At 45.4% G+C, this 20,987-nt stretch overlaps 1 protein-coding gene across 9 annotated transcripts in view; it reads left to right on the top strand.

Moving 5' to 3' along the window:
* RBMS2 (RNA binding motif single stranded interacting protein 2) overlaps positions 1-20,987 on the top strand; it is a 76,170-nt gene that overhangs the window by 41,042 nt on the left and 14,141 nt on the right. For 8 of the 9 annotated variants that reach the window (XM_030939082.1, XM_030939083.1, XM_030939080.1 and 5 more), the window contains 4 exons: positions 4,541-4,707; positions 11,138-11,196; positions 12,061-12,152; positions 13,876-14,033. In XM_030939082.1, the coding sequence (XP_030794942.1) occupies positions 4,565-4,707; positions 11,138-11,196; positions 12,061-12,152; positions 13,876-14,033 (452 nt within the window). In that variant the 5' untranslated portion in view covers positions 4,541-4,564. Of the gene's footprint in view, positions 1-4,540; positions 4,708-10,236; positions 10,358-11,137; positions 11,197-12,060; positions 12,153-13,875; positions 14,034-20,987 lie in introns of all 9 variants that reach the window. The other variant, XM_030939086.1, reaches the window with a different exon arrangement.

Genomic DNA, 20,987 nt, shown 5'->3' with positions numbered 1-20,987 from the left:
TAGTCACTATGGATTCAAAGATAGGCAACTCAGACAATTTTCTGCTTTACGGAGCTTACAGTCAGCAAAACAACTATGGGACTGGCCCCTCTGCTCAGGAGGTAAATTCTTTAGGCTTTTTGCTCTGTAGTAAGCCATTGCCTACCCTAGCCTTTATCTTTCTATCAATTTGGATATAAATGCATTTATGATGCTCTTCTGTTGAAGAATTAGAACTTCCTCAGCTGAGAAACTTTAAAAAGGAATCCATTGTAGGGCTCTGGAGAAACCATAGCTTCTTTTTATTCTTCCCTTCTCCAGTAAGAATATGTCAGTTCCCTGGGTGCTCATACATATTACCCCTTTCTCTCTTACATATTATAGGTAAACATATTATTAGTTTACAGGGTCTTTTTCTCCAAATTGTTTTAGGAAGCTAGATAAGCTTTACTTAGGGGCTTTCTTAACCATTTCTCCCCGCTTGTGTTCTCTTACCCTTAAAAGTGAATATTTTTCTACCATTTTTCTTTGTTGTCAAACCTATACAGCAATTTCAGAAGGTACGTGAGAATAGCAAGAGATAAAAGTTGTTTTATAGTAAGCAATGGCTTACTACAGAGCAAAAAGCCTAAAGAATTTGGCCGGGCGTGGTGGCTCAAGCCTGTAATCCCAGCACTTTGGGAGGCCGAGACGGGCAGATCACGAGGTCAGGAGATCGAGACCATCCTGACTAACACGGTGAAACCCCGTCTCTACTAAAAAATACAAAAAACCTAGCAGGGCGAGGTGGTGGGCGCCTGTAGTCCCAGCTACTCGGGAGGCTGAGGCAGGAGAATGGCGTAAACCCGGGAGGCGGAGCTTGCAGTGAGCTGAGATCCGGCCACTGCACTCCAGTCTGGGCGACAGAGCGAGACTCCGTCTCAAAAAAAAAAAAAAAGAATTTACCTCCTGTTCAGAGGGACCAGCCCCACAGTGGTTTTGCTGACTGTAAGCTCCATAAAGGCAGAAAAGTTGTTTTCTTCTGAGCCATATCTTCTTTTCTAAGAATTTTTTCAGGCCTTGTAGTAAGTTTATTATTGACTAAGTCATATTTTTAAACTATAGCTAAGACCTTAGTATTAAAACCAAGATGGTAACTATGGTAGCAAACCAATAGCCTATTTTTTTTTCTTTCTTTCTTTTTTTCTTTCTGAGAGGGAGTTTCACTCTTGTTGCCCAGGCTGGAGTGCAATGGGCGATCTCAGCTCACCGCAACCTCCACCTCCTGAGTAACTGGGATTACAGGCATGCACCACCACGCCCAGCTAATTTTGTATTTTTAGTAGAGGCAGGGTTTCTCTGTGTTGGTCAGGCTGGTCTCGAACTCTCGCTCTCAGGTGGATCCACCCGCCTGAGCCTCCCAAAGTGCTGGAATTACAGACGTGAGCCACCTCGCCTGGGTTTTTCTTTTTTTTCTCTTTTTTTGAGACAGAGTCTCGCTCTGTCATCCAGGCTGGAGTGCAGTGGTGCGAGCTCGTCTCACTGCAAGCTTTGCCTCCTCCCGGATTCACGCCATTCTCCTGCCTCAGCCTCCCTAGAAGCTGGGACTACAAGCACACACCACCATGCCCAGCTAATTTCTGTATTTTTAGTAGAGACAGGGTTTTGCCACGTTGGCCAAGATGGTCCCGGTCTCTTGAGCTCATGATCCGCTAGCCGCAGCCTCCCAAAGTGCTGACATTACAGGCCTGAGCTACCATGGCCAGCCTTTTTTTTTTTTGAGACAGAATTTTGTTCTGTCACCCAAGCTGGAGTGCAATGGTGCAATCTTGGCTCACTGCAACCTTCGCCTTCCCGGTTCAAGCGATTCTTCTGCCTCAGCCTCCCATATAGGTGGGATTACAGGCATGCGCCACCAAGCCCGGCTAATTTTTGTATTTTTAGTAGAGACGGGGTTTTGCCATATTGGCCAGGCTGATCTTGAACTCCTGACCTCAAGTGAACCATCTGCCTCAGCCTCCCAAAGTGCTAGGATTACAGGCATGAGCCACTGCACTCTGCCTCGGCTAATTTTTGTATTTTTTGTAGAGATGGGGTCTTGCTATATTGCTCAGGTTGATCTCAAACTCATGGGTTCAAGCAGTTGTCTCATCTCAGCCTCCCAAAGTGCTGGGATTACAGATGTGAGCCACTGTGCCTGGACCAGTATATTATTATTATTGCAGAACTAGTAATTAAATGGAAATTTCTTTTCTTTTTTTTTTTTGAGACGGAGTCTCCCTCTGTCGCCCAGGCTGGAGTGCAGTGGCCGGATCTCAGCTCACTGCAAGCTCCGCCTCCCAGGTTTATGCCATTCTCCTGCCTCAGCCTCCCGAGTAGCTGGGACTACAGGTGCCCGCCACCTTGCCCCGCTAGTTTTTTTTTTTTGTATTTTTTTAGTAGAGACGGGGTTTCACGAGGTTAGCCAGGTTGGTCTTGATCTCCTGACCTCGTGATCTGCCTGTCTCGGCCTCCCAAAGTGCTGGGATTACAGGATTGAGCCACCGCGCCCGGCCTTAAATGGCAATTTCAAAGTGATTCTTTTTAAATTTATTTAACTTTTATTTTAAGTTCATGGGTACATGTGCAGGTTTGTTATATAGGTAATCTTGTGTTATGGGGGTTTGTTTTACAAATTATTTTGTCACCCAGTTATTAAGCCTAGTAACCTATTAGTTATTTTTCCTGTTCCTCTCCCTCCTCTCACTCTCCGCCCTTGGACAGACCCCAGTGTGTATTGTTCCCCTTAATGTAAATATATGTTCTCATCATTTAGTTCCTACTTATAAGTGAGAACATGCGGTATTTGGTTTTCTGTTCCTGTGTGAGTTTGCTAAGGATAATGGCCTCCAGCTCCAACCATGTTCCTGCAAAGGACAGGATCTCATTCTTTTTTATGGTTGCATAGTATTACATGTGTATATGTACAACCTTTTCTTTTTTTTTTTTTTTTTTTTTTTTTTTTTGAGACGGAGTCTCGCTCTGTCGCCCAGGCTGGAGTGCAGTGGCCGGATCTCAGCTCACTGCAAGCTCCGCCTCCCGGGTCCACGCCATTCTCCTGCCTCAGCCTCCCGAGTAGCTGGGACTACAGGCGCCGCCATCTCGCCCGGCTAATTTTTTGTGTTTTTTAAGTGGAGACGGGGTTTCACTGTGTTAGCCAGGATGGTCTCGACCTCCTGACCTTGTGATCCGCCCGCCTCGGCCTCCCAAAGTGCTGGGATTACAGGCTTGAGCCACCGCGCCCGGCCTGTACAACCTTTTCTTTATTCAGTCTACCATTGATGGGCATTTTCGTTGATTTCATGTCTTTACTATTGTGAATAGTGCTTCAGCGAACATACATACATGCTTGTGTCTTTATGATAGAATGATTTCTATTCCTTTGGGTATATACCCAGCAATGGGATTGCTGGGCTAAATTATATTTCTGGTGCTTGCTTCGGCAGTACGTATACTAAATTATATTTCTGTTTTTAGGTCTTTGAGGAATCACTACATTGTCTTCCACAATGGTTGAACTAATTTGCACTTCCACCAACAGTGTATAAGTGTTCCCTTTTTTCCATAACCTCATAACCTCACCAGCATCTGTTAGTTTTTTAATGCTAGCCATTCTGACTGTTGTGAGATGGTATCCCACTGTGGTTTTGAGTTGCATTTTTTTGAGGGTGCGGGGGAACGGAGTCTCGCCCTGTCACGCAGGCTGGAGTGCAGTGGCATGATCTCGGCTCACTGCAACCAAGCGATTCTCCTGCCTCAGCCTCCTGAGTAGCTGGGATTACAGGTGAGTGCCACTACACCTGGCTAATTTTTTTTTTCCTGCATTTTTAGTAGAGACGGGGTTTCACCACATTAGTCAGCTGGTCTCGAAGTCCTGACCTCGTGATCCACCTGCCTCGGCCTCCCAAAGTGCTGGGATTATAGGCACGAACCACCGCGCCTGGCCTGCATTTCTTTCTTTTTTTTCAAACGCTGTGTCACCCAGGCTGGAGTGCAGTGGCGCGATCTCAGCTCACTGCAAATTCCGCCTCCCAGGTTCATGCCATTCTCCTGCCTCAGCCTCCTGAGTAGCTGGGACTACAGGCGTCCACCACCATGCCAGGCTAATTTTTTTGTATTTTTAGTAGAGATGGGGTTTCACCATGTTAGCCAGGATGGTCTCGATCTCCTGACTTCATGATCCACCCGCCTTGGCCTCCCAAAGTGCTGGGATTACAGGTGTGAGCCACCACGCCCAGCCTACAGAGTGTTATCTGGGAAATCCTAATGTAAGTGCTGGCAAAAAGAGGGAGAAAGGAATAGGAAATATAAAGGATGTATTAAAAGCTACAACAGGATTTTTAAGTCTTTGGGCTATCTCAGAATGTGGTATTGGATTTCTTCTTCTGTGCTAAAATATGGAGCTAAGGAACAAACTATGTGTGTCCAAGTGAGTGCACCTTTGTGTAGTTTGGAATCATTTTTTCAAGAGGGCCAGGATCTTCCTCACTCTCCAACATGTAAATGTATAATCCTTCTACCTCTTCCTCATGTCTCTCTGCAGCCATATGTGTCATTGGCTCAGCAGATGGCACCACCTAGCCCAAGCAACAGTACACCTAACAGCAGTAGTGGAAGCAATGGAAATGACCAGCTGAGCAAAACCAACCTATACATCCGAGGATTGCAACCAGGCACTACTGACCAAGATCTTGTCAAGCTGTGTCAACCGTAAGTTGGAGTGCATGTGGGTAGGCTTCCAGGGACAGTATAGATTTGGTTTTGAGACAGGGTCTCGTTATGTTGTCCAGGCTAGTCTTGAACTCCTGGGCTCAAGTGATCCTTCTGCCTCAGTAGCTGGGATTACAGACGCATGCCACCACCCCTGGCCTTGCCAGCTCACTTATCCTAAAAGGCAATGGCATTTTGTTTCTACTCCATAGACACATAGAAACAAAAGACACATAGCATTTTGTTTCTACTCCAGAGACTCAGTAGCCTCTCTCTTAAAAAATTCTACCTGCTACTGGCCGGGTATGGTGGCTTACGCCTGTAATCCCAGCACTTTGGGAGGCCAAGGCAGGCGGATCACGAGGTCAGGAGATCAGGACTATCCTGGCTAACATGGTGAAACCCCGTCTCTACTAAAAATACAAAAAAATTAGCCAGGCGTGGTGGTGGGCGCCTGTAGTCCCAGCTACTTAGGAGGCTGAGGCAGGAGGATGGTGTGAACCAAGGAGGCAGAGCTTGCTGTGTGCCGAGATCATGCCACTGCACTCCAGCCTGGGCAATAGAGTGAGATTCCGTCTCAAAAAAAAAAAAAAAAAAAAAAAAAAATTCTACCTGCTACTGATATATAATTATAAAGCTTTTATGTGTTTCTTTAAGGAAAGCCAGTGTGGGACGGGCCTTTAAAGCCTCATATCCAGCTTTCTTTCCAGCACCTCACCCAACCTGATGGTCTTAGTGGAAAGTTGCTGTCCTTACACCTTGAATAGAAAAGTTTAGTATCTCTATAGATGTTAATTAGAAGGCATGAGAGAGCTGGCAGTGGGGATGGAAGAAAGTGGGACTCGCCAATCAAATCATGTACTTCGGAGACTTTCTGCTGCTGGAGATATTCCTTGGGAATGGAGACCTCAAATTAGCAGATAAAGAAGGTGGAGATAGAAGCAATTGCTGTGCATCTACCCCATGAAGACCCCTCAGAGTTCTTTTTAGTAGATTTGAATCATGGAATTGCCCAATTAGGAATGTTGGAAAAATGACAAGAGTGCACAGATGTCCAGCTCAAAAAATAATAAACAATAAAAATAAAGTCTGGTGTATATCTAAAACTGGTCCTTGGGCTGAGCATGGTGGCTCACACCTGTAATCCTAGCACCTTGGGAGACCAAGGCAGGAGGATTGCTTGAGCTCAGGAGTTCAAAACCAGGCTGGACAACATAGTGAGACCTTGTCTCTATAAAAGATATAGTAAAAATATATATTTAAAAAAAATTGTTAACTGGTCTGTTATCTCAGCTTGCCTTGCTAGAAAGGTATGTAAGTGGAACTAAGGGGACTGTCTTGGACTGGTAATTTTTGAGAGGTGGGAATTGGCAGATATGTTGGTTTATGAGGGAGGGAAAGAGTATCATATCAATCTAGGTCCTTGATTTCTAAATTTTGTTTCTTGTACTAAATATAATGTGCTACAGAAATTCTCTCACATCACAAGACAGAGAAGAATCTTTTTTTTTTTTTTAAGACTGAGTCTCAGCCTCCCAAGTAGCTGAGATTACAGGCACACACCACCAGACCTAGCTAATTTTTGTGTGTGTGTGTTTTTTTTTTTTGCTAGAGATGGGGTTTTACCATGTTGGCCAGGCTGGTCTCAAACTCCTGACCTCAGGTGATCTGCCCACCTCGGCCTCCCAAAGTGCTGGGATTACAGGTGTGAGCCACTGCACCCTGCTTACAGAAGAATCTTGATTAGACTTTACCATATATTCGTTCCTCAGTATCTGTGGGAGATTTGTTCCAGGACCTCCTCTGTCCCCCTGCATGGATACCAAAATTCACCGAGTTCATATCCCTACCCATTTTTTTTGAGACAGGATCTTGTTCTGTCACCAAGGCTGGAGTGCAGTGGTGTAATCACAACTAACCATAGCCTCCAGGGCTCAAGCAATCCTCCCACCTCAGCCTCGTGAGTAGCTAGGACTACAGGTACACGCCACCATGCTTGGCTAATTTTTTGTATATTTTACAGAGATGAGATTTCATTGTGTTGCCCAGGCTGGTCTCAAACTCATGGGCTCAGTCATTCCTCTTGCCTTGGCCTCCCCAAAAGCTGGAATTACAGACATGGGCCACTGAGCCTGGCCTCAAGTCCCTTAGATAAACTGGTGTAGTGGCCAAGCACAATGGCTCACACCTGTAATTCCAACACTTTGGGAGGCCAAGATGGGTGGATCACCTGAGGTCAGGAGTTCGAGACCAGCCTGGCCAACATGGTGAAACCCCGTCTCTACTAAAACTACAAAAATTAGCTGGGCGTGGTGGTGGGCACCTGTAGTCCCGGCTACTCAGGAGGCTGAGGCAGGAGAATCGCTTGAACCCAGAAGGCAGAGGTTGCAGTAAGCCGAGATCACGCCACTGCACTTCAGCCTGGGTGACAGAGCAAGACTTTGTCTCAAACATAATCAAAATAAAATAAAATTGTGTAGTATTTGCATGTAACCTATGCACATGCTCCTATATACATCAAAATTATCTCCAGATTACATATGATACCTAATACAATACCAATGCCATGTAAATAAGTGTTATACTGTATTGTTTAGGGAATAATGACAAGAAAAAAGTCTGCGTATGTTCAGTACAGATGCAACCATCCTTTTTAAAAAAATATATTTTAACTGATTTTAGGTTAAGGGGTACATGTGCAGATTTGTTCTATAGGTAAACTCGGAACTCAGGTATATGGTGTATAGATTATTTCATCACCTGGGTACTAAGCATAGTACCCAACAGTTATTAATTTAGTTTTTTTTCCCTGAACCTCTCTTAGAAGAAAGGCCATTTTTTTTTTCCTGCATATTTTCAATCCGTGGCTGGTTCAATCCACAAGTGGGAAACCCACAGATACAGAGTGATTTTTATTTTGCCGTTCTGAACAATTGCCTTATTTTTTGCTGAGTCTGAAGCATAAGTATAGTCAAGGGCAGCATGTAGGATTGAAGTAAGGAGCCCAAAAGGGGACTGTGGAGAGGCAGGAGTGAGGCAGGGATGAAAGAGGTGCCATAGGAGTCCTGACGAGGAGACTGAGCAGAGCAGGTGGGTAGAGCCCTCTGTCTGCTGTGAGCAGGGAGTTAAGCCTTTCTAGGAAGGATGTTTCTCATGCGTAGAAGGACTTCCTGCCTTTGTCCCAGTTGTCTCTCCCTGGGTTGTAGAGGAAGTAAATATTGCTGGATCCTAAAGTCTGGTATGTGGGAAGGAGAGGCGTGGAGTCTAGGACTGGAACTCCTGGTTCTCAGAGGGGCTCCTTCAAGGAAGCAACAGCAGTGACCCAGCTGTTGCCAGCTGCAGTGGAAATTCTGAGCTCAAAGTCTCAGCTGCTAGACCACAGCAAGCTCCACCCTGGGGCCTTCATAGGGATAGCAGCACTTGTGTCCTCGGCCCCACAGTCAGACTTCTCAGGAGTCCCTCCCCTTGCCTAAACCTGGGAATGAATCCGAGTATGTAGCCTGGAAGGGCTAGGGTAGCCACATCCATCCTCACCCTCCTTTTAATGTTTTCTGTTCCCAGCTTCCAGGGTATTGCTTGGCTTATTCTGTCTAATCCTTTGGATCACAGAAGTTCCACTAAAAAAGTCAGTGAGATGCTGCCAAGGAGTGAAAACAAATCAGTCATCATATGTTCTTTAGGGATGGAAGGAGAGATGGGAAAATTGCTTGTTTGGGGTATTGTTCTCAAATTCAGTCCCTGCCAACTATGTTCAGTTAGCTCTTGTACTTCTGACTTTGTTAGTGATTTCTGTTCTGTCTCTTTAATAGTTTCACCCTCCTGGAGTGGAATGTAGAGGCTTTTTTCTAGTGGAACACCTCTAATACAATCCCTGATCTGTGATACACTACTACTGAAGTTTTAGAAGTTCCATGTGACTCTGCTACCAGAGTATAATTTTCAAAAAGTTGAAAAAAACAACTGTCAGGCTGGGCACAGTGCGTCATACCTGTAATCCCAGCTGTTTGGGAGACTGAGGCAGGTGGATCACTTGAAGTCAGGAGTTCAAGACCAGCCTGACCAACATGGTGAAACCCTGTCTCTACTAAAAATACCAAATTAGCTGGGTGTGGTGGTGCATGCCTGTAATCCCAGCTACTCGAGAAGCTGAGGCAGGAGACTCGCTTGAACCGGGGAGGTGGAGGTTGCAGTGAGCCAAGATCGTGCCACTGCACTCCAGCCTGGGCAACAAGTGCGAAACTCTGTTTCGAAAAATGAAAAGAAAACACAACTGTCATGCAAATATAAAATGAACAAGTGTCAAAGATTTTTATAACTCATTAATGAGGGAACCAACCAGCAGGATGGCAAAATGAGTTCAAAGAACATTTGAGGAACTATAGGAAATGAAGAAAGAATATTGGAGTAAGATTGCTACATTAGATAAAAACTGGTTTATGTCCTATAGGATAGTAAAGCCACTAACCTTTGCAATTATTTTTTCTACTGTACAGAAATAATTTGCATTTTTACTGGACAAAAATCTATAACTTGGCCAAGTGTGGTGGCTCACACCTGTAATCCCAGCACTTTGGGAGGCTGAGGCGGGTGGATCACCTGAGGTCAGGAGTTTGAGACCAGCCTGGCCAATATGGTGAAACCTCGTCTCTACTAAAAATGTAAAAATTAGCTGGGTGTGGTGGTGTGCACCTATAATCCCAGCTACTTGGGAGGCTGAGGCAGGAGAATCGCTTGAACCCGGGAGGCGGAGGGTGCAGTGAGCTGAGATCGCGCCATTGCATTCCAGCCTGGGCAACAAGAGCAAAACTCTGTCTCAAAGAAGAAGAAGGAGAAGGAGAAAGAGAAGGAGGAAAAGAAGGAAAGAAGAAAAGAAAAGAAGAAGAAGGAGGAGGAGGAGGAAGAAGAAGGAGGAAGAAGAAAGAAGAAAGAAGAAGAAAGGATATGCAGCCCTTTGGCCTTATCACCAAAATTTAGACTTTTTTTGTTTATAAGATGATTTTCTTAGAGCTGGGCATGGTGGCTGTCAGGTGTAATCCCAGCACTTTTGGAGGCCAAGGCAGCAGGATTGATTGAGGCCAGGAATTAAAGACCAGCCTGGGCAGCATAGTAAGATCCTATCTCTACAAATAATTTTTTAAATTAGGCGGACATTGTGGTGCACATCTTTGGTCCCAGCTATTCAGGAGGCTGAGGCAGGAGAATTGCTTGAGCCCAGGAGTTCGAGGCTGCAGTGAACCATGTTCACACCACTGCACTCCAGCCTGGGCAACAGAGCCAGACCCTGACGCACACACACACACACAAATTTTTTTTTAATACTACAGTTCCCACTCCCCTCCCTAACACTCTCAAATCTTGACAGTGAGAAATAGAAGTCTTAGAGTAAGGCAAAGAGAGGTATTATAGTTGAGGTTCCTTGAGTATAATAAAAATAGCAATTAAAATTTTTAAGTGCTTACCATGTGGTAGACATTAATGATTTGTGTTTATTCATTTCACATTCCTAACAATCCTATCTCCATTTTACAGATGATGAGGCTGAGACACCAAAAGGTTAAATGACTTGTTCAAGATCACACATAACTAAAATGTGGCAGAACCAGCATTTGAACCAAAGCAATTTGGCTCAGGTTGACCTTCAGTTAAAGGGGTCAGTGGAGGGGTGATGGGAATAGGGTATCAGAGAAGAACAATGTCTATAGTTTTTTCATAGGATCCGTGGTGTTTTCCAAAAGAAAATAAGTAATAGCAAGGATTCTTTTTAGTCCTCAGGGAATTCCAGCCAGCGCTCTGCCTCTACACACTCTTTTGTGTGGACATTGCCAAGCTTCTTTCCCCAAAAGACAGTCGTCTCTTTCCAACTAGGGTGTGAGTCTTAGCTGGGAAAGAAGAGAGAAATGTGTTGGTATTATAAGGACTACAGTTACCTTATTTCTTTTAGGTACCTTTGGGGAGGATGCGTTTATATTAAGTGTGGCATTTTTAACCCATTTCTTTCTTTTCTTTTTTTGAGATGGAGTCTCGCTCTGTCATCCAGGCTGGAATGCAGTGGTGCCATCTTGGCTCACTGTAACTTCTACCTCCCAGGTTCAAGCAATTCTCCTGCCTCAGCCTCCCAAGTAGCTGGGACTACTGGCATGATGCCCAGCTAATTTTTGTATTTTTAGTAGAGGTGAGGCTTCATGATGTTGGGCCAGGCTGGCCTCAAGCTCCTGACCTCAAGTGATCCTCCAGCCTCAGCCTCCCAAAATTCTGGGATTACAGGTGTGAGCTACTGCACCCGGCTCCCATTTCTTTTTTATTTTTATTAAGGCTTGAGTAGGAAAAGTTGGACCATGGAAAGGGCACGGATTTGTCGAGATGTCTGAATCTCTGTCCTATTCTTAGTCTCTGCCCCCAGATTATTACTTTGCATTTTCCTCTCCCTTAGATATGGCAAGATTGTTTCCACTAAGGCCATACTGGACAAGACCACAAACAAATGCAAAGGTGAGAGAACAACTGTCCTTGGTGATGGAGAGCACCAGTAAGTGAGGCCATCCCTTGCCACTGCCCTTTAGTGCTGAGATTCCTGAGTCCACAGTGTCAGCGAGGAGTCCCTGAAATTTTTAGGCTTAAAAGATTAGGAGATATTTAGATTATTTGGTGACCAAATAGCTAGAGCTGAAAATGCTGTTTAGGGCCCCAAGGCCAGAAGACTGTACAAAACACCTTTGAGTCTACTGAGCTTATTCTGGACTTTGTATTTCCCTGGATGAGGTGGTAGAAGTGGGTGAGATTTCTTTCTGCTTAGCAAAGCCATGTAAATGCCTTTTTTTGGGAGTGTTTTGGTGGGTGTTATTTTCTGAGGGTGAGTAGTCTTATTGGGGTTTTGAGCAGTTCTAGATAGAACTGGAAGAGTGGAAGGAAGAGAAAGGCCTATAGGTTGGGCTGGTGAGGGACTTCGTCCAGCAGGTGGCTGGTGGCCTGCTCTGGAGAGACTGCATTCCCCACATGCCTAGCATTTCTGGGGTATAGCAAGAAAAGAGAGGAGCGAATTCTTTTAGAGGTATAGGGGGGCTTCGGGTTATTAGAAGAGCCTAGTTCCTGAAACCTCAGATTTCTTAAGGGGGAGGGAGAAAGGCAGGGACACCAGAATAGCTCATTGCCTTGGCATTCTTAGCCACAAACTAGATCACATCTCAGGGTTTGAGGAGCATGTGGATAACTACCTGAAACCTCTCAGTAGCTCTTTCTCCCTCCCATTTCTGTTACATGGATCATAACCCTTCCTCTGTCTCCTGAAAAGCCTGGACCTCCCTGTGTTCCTTACACCTCCCACTTCCGAGTGATGATGCTGTTTCTCTGTTCCAGGCTATGGCTTTGTAGATTTTGACAGCCCTTCAGCAGCACAGAAAGCTGTAACAGCACTGAAGGCCAGTGGTGTACAGGCACAGATGGCAAAGGTAAGGGTACTACCCCATGTCTGTTCCTCCAAGGGGTTTGTGGTTAGCACCAAATTTCCAGTTCTAAGGTTTCCAGAGGGCTTGCGAACCATGAAATTGAGTGGGCAAGGGCTATCCACAGTGCTTTCTAGACAGTCCATGAGCACCCCTGGCTGCTGGAGGAAGATGTATTCAAAGTCTGTGGCAGGTAGCTCTATCAGCTCTGTTCCTCTCACCAAGTTATTGGCAGCAAGAAAGGTAAGGCGGCCTCTTCCAGTACTCCTGCTGCTTCCTTATTTTCCCTGTATTATGCACCCTGGCCCCACTTCCCTACCAGACAGTTTGTGATGGTTTTGCAGCATTCTCTAAACAAGTCAGTTGTGCAACTCAGAATTTCAGAACAATGCTCTCCACCTCCCAATGTTGTTCCCCATAGGGGCTGGGTAGTGGGCTGGGGAGGCAGGAGGGAAGCCACATCAAGGGAGGAAACTGTCCCTTCTCAGATCTGTCTGAAAACTGTTGTCTTCACCTAGACTACTAGAAATCTAGAAGCTTTTCTCTCACTTCTTCTGTTAGGTGGGATTGTCCCCTTGCCTTTCTATTTAATTTTATTTATTTATTTATTTATTTAGAGACAGAGTCTCCCTCTGTTGCCCAGGCTGGAGTGCAGTGGCGCAATCTCGGCTTACTGCAAGCTCCGCCTCCCGGGTTCATACCATTCTCCTGCCTCAGCCTCCCAAGTAGCTGGAATTACAGGCACCCACCACCACGCCTGGCTAATTTTTTGTATTTTTAGTAGAGACAGGGTTTCACCGTGTTAGCCAGGATGGTCTAGATCTCCTGACCTTGTGATCCACCCACCTCGGCCTCCCAGAGTGCTGGGATTACAGGCATGAGCCACCGCGCCTGGTCATCCCTTTGCCTTTCTGAAGCTGTTATGAGTGTTATACGTAGAGCTTGTGAGGCAGGCCTGCTAGACACCTTTTCTGTAATAGTTAAAGAAAAAGAAAACAAAAGGAAAAGGCAGAAGAGGATTAAGGTTGCTGGTGACCACCACTGTTTAGGGCAGTGTGACTGCTTAAATTCTTAAAAATACAACTATTGGATGATATTGCCATTTTGCACCTTCTGTCCCCTGAAAAGGCTCTCCTACCTCTTCTTCCAGGAGGAAAACCCTCTGGCAAAAGCTCAAAGGTTTAGGAGCCTTCAGGGTCCTAGGAGACTGTAGCTTTCAGGGCTCCATGGTGACCCAGTGAACTCCACATCTGGCTCTTTCCCTGTTCCCTTCTCCCCTCTTCCTGCTCTTCCTCCATCAGGTAGTGAACAGGCATTACTACTTAGAGGATTCTGCGTGGCCTGGCCAGAAAAGAAGTGGGGAGGGACTGCTCAAACAAGCCAGCCAAGGAGCAAGGCAGTCTGAGGGAATCCAGCCTCAGGCACCACACTGGCTGCTGGGGAGAGCGGGAATGCTGCTCTGCCTGTTTCTAAAAGAGACAGCCAAACACCGTTTATGACTTGTATGATGGGCTTGTATAGTACTAGAAATATTAAATCTGCGCTTTTCCCTCCTGGAACTCAATATACAACCCGTGGTAGTGGGACTGGGTGTTAACAAATAGAATAATCTCTGTTTATGTGGGACCGTTCCTATAGTCTCTTTTCTGAAATGTCATTTGTGAGGAGGGCTGAGGGTGGGAGAGGGATAAGAGATGTGAGCCTCATTTTCTCATTATTATTTCCATAGCAACAGGAACAGGACCCCACAAATTTATACATCTCAAACCTCCCACTGTCAATGGATGAGCAGGAACTGGAGGGGATGCTGAAGCCCTTTGGCCAGGTTATCTCTACCCGTATCCTTCGAGATACCAGTGGGACCAGCAGAGGTGTTGGCTTTGCAAGGTGAGGATGGCAGGAGTGGGGAAATGATGAGGTAAATAACAAATGTCACTTAGGGGTCACCAGAAAACAAAATCTGTGCCTTTCCCACACAAGGTCAAAATACTATACTATTATTAAAAAATACTTGATGGTAAGTCAAAAGTTCATTTTAGGCCAGGCGGTGGCTTACACCTGTAATCCCAGCAGTTTGGGAGGCCAAGGCAGGCACATCACCTGAGGTCAGGAGTTTGAGACCAGCCTGGCCAACATGATGAAACCCCATCTCTACTAAAAATACAAAAATTAGCTGGATGTGGTGGCGCATGCCTGTAATCCCAGCTACTTGGGAGGCTGAGGCAGGAGAATTGCTTGAACCCAGGAGGCGGAGGTTGCAGTGAGCTGAGATCGTGCCACTGCACTCCAGCCTGGGGAACAGAGTGAGACTCTGTCTCTAAAAAAAAAAAAAAAAAAGTTCATTTTTTTATAGGTTACAATACTCAAAAACCCATTAGCCCCTACCTAAAAAAATTTTTTAATAAAGATGGGGTCTTGCTGTGTTGCCCAGGCTGCTCTTGAACATCTGGGCTCAAGTGATCCTCCTGCCTCAGCCACATAAGCAGTTGGGATTACAGGCATGAGCCACCACACTCGGCTGAGCTCCCTACTACTTCCTGCTACGATAGGCTTTGTTCCTTTAATCCAGACCCAAACAGAGTAAAAAATTCTGTATATTCTTATAGTTTACTGAGTATTTCTCATCTTGTCTCATTTAATCTTTACAACAGCCCCATGAGATAAATATTCTCCATCTTATGGATGAGGAAAGTGAACTCTTCAGTATGAATTGATTTGCCCAGGGTCTTACAGGAGTGGGTGTTAGAGCAGAGCCCTGATCCTTCTGGCTTTGAGATCAGTAGGATGAAGTTGATCTTCCTTTTCAGATCTCTATTCTAGAACAATTCTGCATCTGTGATATCAGAGCTTTGTGAGCCTTCGTTGACTCTCTGAGGTGGAGATTGATTCAGATAAGGAAATTTCCCAAAGTCTTCCCTATACCTGCAGTTTTCCTGGGTGCCCTTCTTTGGGCTCTGGTATCTGCCCTCACTGTCGCAGGGCATCAGCCTCCCTTAGCCCACTTAAGAAATGTCTCTGCTTTTATTTATTTTAAGATTTTATTTGAAAGGATTCTCTTTTGACTTTTTTTTTTTTTTTTGGTTTCAAAATGACTGGACTAAGTGAGCTAAGCACCCCTTTTAGATTTATAATATCTTGTCTGGTCCATGAACACCCCCTTACTCTGAGTGTTTCAGACCTTGGGAACAAGAAATAGTTTCTCTTGGCCGGGTGTGGTGGCTCATGCCTGTAATCCCAGCACTTTGGGAGGCTGAGGCGGGTGGATCACCTGAGGTCAGGAGTTTGAGACCAGCCTGGCCAACCTGGTGAAACCCTGTCTCTACTAAAAATACAAAAATTAACTAGGTGTGGTGGCGGGATCCTGTAATCCTAGCTACTCAGGAGGCTGAGGCAGGAGAATCACTTCAACCCGGTAGGCGGAGGTTACAGTAAGCCGAGATCGCGCCATTGCACACCAGCCTGGGCGACAAAGCCAGACTCCTCCGTCTCAAAAAAAAAGAAATAGTTCCTCTTCCCCAGCTGACTCAATCTTAGTAGCACCACCTGCTGGCAATCCCGGGTATAACTAAAGGAGAGTTCCTTGGCTTGGGACCATCGAACTTACTTTGCTTCCATACTCCCTTAAAGCAGAGGTTCTCAACCTTTCTCAGTTTGTGGCACCCTTAGTTATTTAATAGTTTTTCACCCTAGACCAAAATAAATACCTAACAGTTCAATTTATTAAGTAACTGAATGGTCCACACAACTTTTTTTTTTTTTTTTTTGAGACGGAGTCTCGCTCTGTCGCCCGGGCTGGAGTGCAATGGGCACAATCTCGGCTCATTACAACCTCCGCCTCCCGGGTTCAAGTGATTCTCCTGCCTCAGCCTCCTGAGTAGCTGGGATTACAGGCGCCTGCCACCATGTGCAGCTAATTTTTGTATTTTTAGTAAAGATGGGATTCACCAGGTTGTCCAGGCTGGTCTCCAACTCCTGACCTCAGGTCACCTCGGCCTGACCTCAGGTCACCTCGGCCTCCCAAAGTGCTGGGATTACAGGCATGAGCCACCACGCCCAGCCAGTCCACACAACTTAAAAAAAAAAATTTCCTGACAGCAATAACTTCATGGTCCACACAGCTTAAGAAGTGTTTATGCTTTAACAACGTTGTAGCTGTTTGAAAAAATAATACACAAATATTGAAAGAGAGAATGTCTTTATTTCATTCTAACTATACTTACTAATGGAATATGTGCCTGTTGGAATTGCACAACTTCTCAAAATTTGGTATCAGAATGGACACCTACACACTCATTTCCTGTTACATATTGGTTTTCTTATGGTATTTGCTTTTGTCATAGCAACTATTTAAACCCAGCTTTGTGAAAATACGATGTTATCTATCAAAAGGATTGTAGAGGGAACTAATGTTGAAACAGTAAACAATTTTGAGCTAGTAGTGTACACATTCTCCAACAGATATTGCTGTTTTTCTTCAAAGAGTTAAAATAACCCTCATTGTGCCCCTCTGAGTTCACCACAGCCACCCACAGTCCCTGAGAGCACAGTTTAGGAACTGTGGCTTTAGAGACTTTTGAAAAACTATGAAATCTCTTGTATGTTTCTATGTTAATGTCTACAAGTTTTCTTCATATGTTCAGATTCATGCAAAGTATGATTTCCAGCAAATTATAAATATTGGCATTTAAAATAAAACTGTTACCTCATTTAAAAATGTATTCAAATGAGATCTAAATACATAGCAATCTGATACACAAATCATTCATTTAAAAAATACCTGACTTTGTCCGGACGCGGTGGCTCACTCACGCCTGTAACCCCAGCACTTTGGGAGGCCCAGGCGGGCGGATCATGAGGTCAGTACATCAAGACCATCCTGGCGAACACAGTGAAACCCCGTCTCTACTAAAAATACAAAAAAATTAGCCGGGTGTGGCGGCAGACGCCTGTAGTCCCAGCTTACTCGGGAGGTTGATGCTGGAGAATGGTGTGAACCCAGGAGGCGCAGCTTGCAGTGAGCTGAAATCGTGCCACTGCACTCCAGCCTGGGCAACATGCACTTCAGCCTAGGTGACAGAGTGAGACTTGTCTCAAAAAAAAAAAACTGGACTTTGGGAGGCTGAGGCGGGCAGATTGCTTGAGCTCAGGAGTTCAAGACCAGCCTGGGCAACACGTGAAACCCCATCTCTATAAAAACAAAACAAACAAAAAAATTCGCCAAGCATGGTGGCACATGCCAGTAGTCCCAGCTACCTGGGAGGCTAAGATTGGAGGATCACCTGAGTCCAGGAGGTCAAAGCTGCAGTCAACTGTGATCACACCACTGCACTCTGGCCTGGGTTACAGAGTGAGAGACCCTGTCTCAATAAATCAATACAGGAGCATGGGTAGGGCTGGAGGCAGATGGGGTGGGCCTTGCCCTGGGGATGGAGCTATGGGCCCATAGGACCCCTAGCCACTTCCTAGTTCCCCTTACCCCTACACCCCCCCCAAAAAAAACAAAAAACAAAGTGCTATTTTTTTTTTAATACAGTACTCTCGGCTGGGTGTGGTGACTCATGCCTGTAATCCCAACACTTTGGGAAGCTGAGGCGGGCGGATCACCTGAGGTCGGGAGTTCTAGACCAGTCTGACCAACGTGGAAAAACCCCATCTCTACTAAAAATACAAAATTAGCTGGGCATGGTGGCGCATGCCTGTAATCCCAGCTACCCAGGAGGCTGAGGCAGGAGAATCACTTGAACCTGGGAGGCGGAGGTTACGGTGAGCTGAGATCGCGCCATTGCACTCCAGCTTGGGCAACAAGAGCGAAACTCCATCTCAAAAAAAAAAAAAAAATGGAGTAGTCCCCCCTTATTTATGGTTTTACTTTCTATGGTTTCAGTTACCCACAGTCAACTGAAAATATTAAACGGAAAATTCCAGAAATAAACAGTTAATATGTTTTAAAATTGTATGCCATTCTGAGTAGCATGATTAAATTTCAGGCTGGGCTCAGTGGCTCATGCCTGTAATCCCAACACTTTGGGAGGCTGAGGTGAGCAGATCACTTGAGATAAGGGGTTCAAGACCAGCCTGGTCAACATGGTAAAACCCCATCTCTATTAAAAATACAAAAATTAGCCAGGCGTGGTGGTGTGCACCTGTAGTCCCAGCTACTCAGGAGGCTGAGGCAGTAGAATTGCTTGAACCTGAGAGGCAGAGGTTGCAGTGAGCCGAGATCGCACCACTGTACTCTAACATGGGTCACATGGTGAGATTCTGTCTCAAAAACATAAATAAATAAAAAATTTCATGTTGTCCGCTCCATCCACCCTTTGTCCAAAGTATTCACACTGCAAATGCTACCCGTCCATTAGTCACTTAGTAGCCATCGTGGCTATCAGATGAAAAAGCATAGTATATCTAGGGTTTGGTACTATCCATGGTTTCAGGCATCCACTAGGGGCCTTGGAATGTTTCTCCTGAGGATAAGGGGGGACTACTATAGTCATAAATCTCATATCATTCTTATAATATTCATTTTTTCTTCTTGATCTTGTGTTTCTATTCCATTTCTCTATAGAATTTAGTTTCTATGCCATTTCTTTATAGAATTTTATTCTAGTGTAATATATTTTTATAATTAAAGGCTTTATGGATCATCTTGTCATACTTCTCTGCCATATACATTTATGCCATATATATGTATAAATATATACATAAATTTATATTTATGTATATAAATTTAAAATTTTGGCCAGGCGTGGTGGCTCATGCCTGTGTAATCCCAGCACTTTGGGAGGCTGAGGTGGGCAGATCACTTGAGGTCAGGAGTTCGAGACCAGCCTGGCCAAAATGGTGAAACCCCATCTCTACCAAAAATATAAAAATTAGGCCGGGCGCGGTGGCTCAAGCCTGTAATCCCAGCACTTTGGGAGGCCGAGATGGGCGGATCACGAGGTCAGGAGATCGAGACCATCCTGGCTAACACGGTGAAACCCCGTCTCTACTAAAAATACAAAAAAAAAACCTAGCCGGGCAAGGTGGCGGGCGCCTGTAGTCCCAGCTACTCCGGAGGCTGAGGCAGGAGGATGGTGTAAAACCCGGGAGGCGGAGCTTGCAGTGAGCTGAGATCCGGCCACTGCACTCCAGCCCGGGTGACAGAGCAAGACTCTGTCTAAAAAAAAAAAATATATATATATATATTAGCTGGGTGTGTTGGTGGGCACCTGTAATTCCAGCTACTCAGGAGGCTGAGGTGAGAGAGTCACTTGAACCTGAGAGATGGAGGTTGCAGTGAGCTGAGATCACGCCACTGCACTCCAGTCTGGATGACAGAGTGAGATTCAAAAAAAAAAAAAAAAAAAAATTATCTTTACAATGATGAGCTCACAATTGCCCAGACAACATAAATATCTTAAAATGTTCATACAATGCCAGGGGCAGTGGCTCACGCCTGTAATCCCAGCACTTTGGGAGGCCGAGGTGGGTGGATCACTTGGGGTCAGGAGTTCAAGACCAGCCTGGTCAACATGGCGAAACCCCGTCTCTACTAAAAATACAAAAATTAGCTGGGGATGGTGGCGGGCGCCTGTAATCTCAGCTACTCAGGAGGTTGAGGCAAGAGAATCATTTGAACCCAGGAGGCGGAGGTTGCAGTGAGCCGAGATTGCACCACTGCACTCCAACCTGGACAACAAGAGCAAAAATCCGTCTCAAAAAAATAATAATAAATAAAATAAAATGTTCATACAACATTATTATTATTATTATTATTATTGAGACAGGGTCTCACTTGGTTGTGCAGGCTAGAGTGCAGTGGTACGATCCTGGCTCACCACAGTCTTGACCTTCTGGGCTCAAGTGATCCTCACACCTCCACTTCCTGAGTATCTGGAACTACAGGCCCCCACTGCCATGCCCAGCTAATTTTTTTGGTGGGGTATGGTGGGGGCAGCAAATTTTTTATTTTTTTTATTTATTTTTTTTGGAGATGGAGTTTCATTCTGTCGCCCAGGCTGGAGTGCAGTGGTGCAATCTTGGCTCACAGCAACCTCTGCCTCCCAGGTTCAAGCAATTCTCCTGCCTCAACCTCCCAAGTAGCTGGGACTACTGGCACATGCCACCACGCCCAGCTAATTTTTTGTATTTTAGTAGAGACTGGGTTTTACCGTGTTGCCCAGGCTGGTCTCGAACTCCTGAGCTGAGCTCAGGCAATCCGCCCACCTCGGCCTCCCAAAGTGCTAGGATTACAGGCATGAGCCACTGCACCCGGCCTAATTTCTTAATTTTTTTGTAGAGATGGGGGTCTCACTGTTTTGCCCAGGCTGGTCTTGAACGCCTGTGTTCAAGCAGTCCTCCCGCCTCAGCCTCCCAAAGTGCTGGGATTTAAACATGAGCCACTGTGCCTGGCCTTTTTTTTTTTTTTTTTTTTTTTTGAGATGGCATCTCATTCTGTTGCCGAGGCTGAAGTACAGTGGTGCAATCTCAGCTCACTGTAACCTCCGCCTCCCGGGTTCAGGCGATTCTTGTGCCTCAGCCTCCCAAGTAGCTGTGATTACAGGTGCACGCCACCACGCCCAGCTAATTTTTGTATTTTTAGTAGAGATGGGTTTTACCAGGTTGGCCAGGCTGGTCTTGAACTCCTGGCCTCAAGTGATGCACCCACCTTGGCCTCCCAAAGTGCTGGGATTACAGAGGTGAGCCACCATACCCAGCCAAATTATTTTATAGAAGTAAATTTTATTGCAAATGCAGAAGCATCTATGACATGGATAGGTTTTGTTTTGTTTAGTTTTTCTAATTAGGTCAGGTAAGCATAAATTAATATTGTTTATTACTATAACAAGGGAGAGTTTA

Source organism: Rhinopithecus roxellana, chromosome 10 (assembly GCF_007565055.1).
Source record: "Rhinopithecus roxellana isolate Shanxi Qingling chromosome 10, ASM756505v1, whole genome shotgun sequence".
Taxonomy (NCBI): Eukaryota; Metazoa; Chordata; class Mammalia; order Primates; family Cercopithecidae; genus Rhinopithecus; species Rhinopithecus roxellana.
Note: the sequence above shows the minus strand (reverse complement) of the source record. Positions and strands in the feature narration are given on the sequence as shown.